This window comes from Bison bison, unplaced genomic scaffold (assembly GCF_000754665.1).
Source record: "Bison bison bison isolate TAMUID 2011002044 unplaced genomic scaffold, Bison_UMD1.0 scf7180017864270, whole genome shotgun sequence".
NCBI classification, from domain to species: Eukaryota; Metazoa; Chordata; class Mammalia; order Artiodactyla; family Bovidae; genus Bison; species Bison bison.
The window spans coordinates 5,554,039-5,556,928 of record NW_011494842.1 but is presented as its reverse complement, the minus strand read 5'-3'; the positions used below and the strand labels follow the sequence as shown (position 1 = coordinate 5,556,928).

Sequence of the window (2,890 nt, the reverse complement as noted above, 5' to 3'; positions counted from 1 at the left end):
GCCGGGTATGCCTGCCGAGTCCACCCCCCCAGCCTGTCCGCCCTGGGGCGCAGCGCTGAGGTCACCCTGCAGGTGGCTGGTAAGAGTCTGGAGGACGGAGAAATGGGGTGGCGCTGGGGGGTGTGCCTGGGAATTTCAGACTCACTCTCTTGCCCCTTCTGCCTGCCAGGTCTCTCTGGGCCCTCTCTGGAGGACGGCATTGGTCTCTTCCTGTCTGCCTTTCTCCTCCTTGGGCTCCTCAAGGCACTGGGCTGGGCCGGTGAGTGTGAGCCCCACCCAAACTGGGACCCTTGAGAGGCAAGACATTATCTGCCTCCTCCCAAAGAAGTCTGACACTCATCCCTTTGCCCTACTGCTCCCCCATCCCATCTCTTCTCAATCTCTCTCCACAGCTGCCTACCTGACCACACAGAATTCAATGGAAAAGGTAACAACACTCCACTTTCCTTTATTTTTCCCTTCTCATTTTATCCCCTTTCCCCAACTCCTCACCCAAGAGGGCGGCTGCTGGCCTGGTGGGCAGAATCCAGCCTTGGAATTCACACAGACCTGCATTAAATCCCGCCACCTCAAACAGGCTGCACCTGTTTCCTTGGGTGTAAGGGGGGGAAAATGACTTAGGCAGTGATATCCTATAGAAATATAACACAAGGCACATATGTAAATTTAAATGCATAGTCTAGGGACTGCATTAAAAAGGTAAAATATATCTAATATATCCAAAATGTTGGCATGGCAACATGTCATCAGTATAAGAAATTATAGTGTTTTCTCCATCCTGAGTCTTCAAAAACAGTGGTTTATTTTAAACCTCAGTATGGACTAGCCACATTTCAAATGCTCAACAGACACGAGTGAATGGTGGCTACTGTACCGGTCAGCAGAGCCTCAGAGGGCTGCTGGAAGGATTTAAGGAGATATGGCATCTCCTTTGAAAGATGCAGGAGCAGAAGCACTTGGTGCTGCATCTGCCAGGCTTAAAATACACAGAAAGCGTTAGCCTCTTTCTGCTGCCACCTCTGTGCCCATGACGTTCACTGTCTCTGGACTGACCATGAGCATTTAACCCTGCTTTCTACTACCCTGAATCCCTCACCTTTTTATTTCTCTTCCAGAAAACAGAGTGAAACCAACTCAGCACCATCCTGGGGAAGCCACCATCCTCTCCGGTCTAAGCTACTGTAATAACTCCCCAAATTGTATGCCCTCTGTTCCTGCTCCCTCCAGTCTCTCTCCACTGAGCCACTGGAATGCTTCCTGAAAAGACACAAGGCATTCACCTCCTTAGGACTCTAGAGCAGCGGTTCTCAAAATTTTTGGTCTCAGGATCTCTTAAAAATTATTAAGGACTCTATAAAGCTTTCACTTATGTAGATTATAAGCCACAGATATTTACTGTACTGTTCTCAAAACTGAGAACAATTTAATACACAGGAAGACACAAGCACACGTTCCATTAGCTGTGGGGACGATGTCAGTACATGTCATGTAGCTTCAGGAAAACGCCAGTGTAGGTTCTTTAGTGACCGAGAGTGAAAAGGCAAGTAACAGTTTAGGATTGCTATGAAAATAGTCTAAACCTCACGTAGCCCTTGAAATAGTCTCAGGGACATCTGGGACAGGAACCGGTGCTCTAGAGGCCAAATCCATTCTTTCCGGCCCTGACTCTGTGCATCCCTGCCCTCCAGCCACTGCTCCGCTTAGCGCTCTCCCGCCCTCCTCCCGATGCTCATTACACCTAAAGCTGATCCTTTTCTCCATGGCCTCCCACTCCCTCTGGGTCCCAGAGCGTTGTTGTCTCTGCCTGGGCTACGGACCAGGTCAGCCTCGCCCCCTCAGACCGCCGCGTGTCCCTCTGGTGCGGTTCACCACGGTTGTATTTAAGTGATTGTGCGAGTCGTTGTTAAAAGCCTGCCTCCCTGCCCGGACTGTTGGCTCCTCGAAGGCTGGGACGACCCTGTCCTTTCCCTGCGGTGTCTCCCGCGCCTGCACAGGGCCCGCTGGAGGGCGCTCAATTTAAGAAGTTGGCCTTTTTTTCGTCCGAAAGATTAAAAAAAATGTGTTGAATCAAATAAACTACTGGAAGAAGGAAGCAGCGGCTCGGCTGAGGGGGGTCCCCTTCGAGGGCCAGGTCGGTCGGCCCGACGGACGCAGGGTGCGGGTCTAATCGTGTGGCAATAAGCTCGTTGCAGTGTTTTTCAAAAGGAACCTCTCAGTTCTACCTCAGGGACCCTCTTTCCAGGCGCTGTGACACTTCCACTCCCCCATGGTTCCTTCCCACGGCCTGCCTCTAACGCCTTGGCGGCACCCGACGCCCCTTTGGAAGGGACTGAAGCCGGGCGCCACCCACGGCCGACAGCGTGCCCTCATGCCGCGGGCACTCGCGGGGGACCAGGGCAGCGGAGGGGCCGGCCTCGGCGCCGGAAACAACCCCCGGCGCCCTCTCTGGGACCGGAAGTGGCGGCTTCCTGCCCCGCCCACTCCCGAGCAAGAGAGGAGCCCCGGGCTCCCCCGAAAACCCGGAGCGGATTTTGGCCCGCTACACGCGTGGGTTGGGGCGGAGTGGAGCCCCGGCGGCCCGGAGAAACTGGGCCCGTTCCCCCTGACACGCTCCCCGCGGGACTTTTAGCCTCGCGGTGTGCGAGGAGCGGGATGTTAGATTCGGCTCTCGCCCTTCCCGGGGGGCTGGAAACGGGAATCCCTGTCCCCACTCAGCGCAGAGCAACGTGGGCTCCAGGCTCCCCGAGCACAGTCGGGCTGGAGCCCCGGGCTCGTGGGTCCCAGCCCCCAAGCGTCCGGCGCTCCTCTAAGTCCGCGGCCGTGGCTCCTGTCCTCACTTCCTTCCCTTTTGGCTCCTGCTCTCGGGGCGGGCGGACGTCGGGGGGGAGCG

The 2,890-nt window shown here is 55.5% G+C and overlaps 1 protein-coding gene across 1 annotated transcript in view; it reads left to right on the top strand.

Annotated features, from left to right (window-relative positions):
- The window catches only part of TAPBP (TAP binding protein (tapasin)), a 10,254-nt gene extending 8,046 nt beyond the window's left edge, over positions 1–2,208 (top strand). Inside the window, exons 6-9 of the mRNA XM_010848713.1 lie at positions 1–79; positions 170–259; positions 393–427; positions 1,116–2,208. Coding sequence (XP_010847015.1) covers positions 1–79; positions 170–259; positions 393–427; positions 1,116–1,127 — 216 coding nt within the window. The 3' untranslated portion in view covers positions 1,128–2,208. The remainder of the gene's footprint in view (positions 80–169; positions 260–392; positions 428–1,115) is intronic.
- The last annotated feature ends 682 nt before the right edge of the window (positions 2,209–2,890 follow it).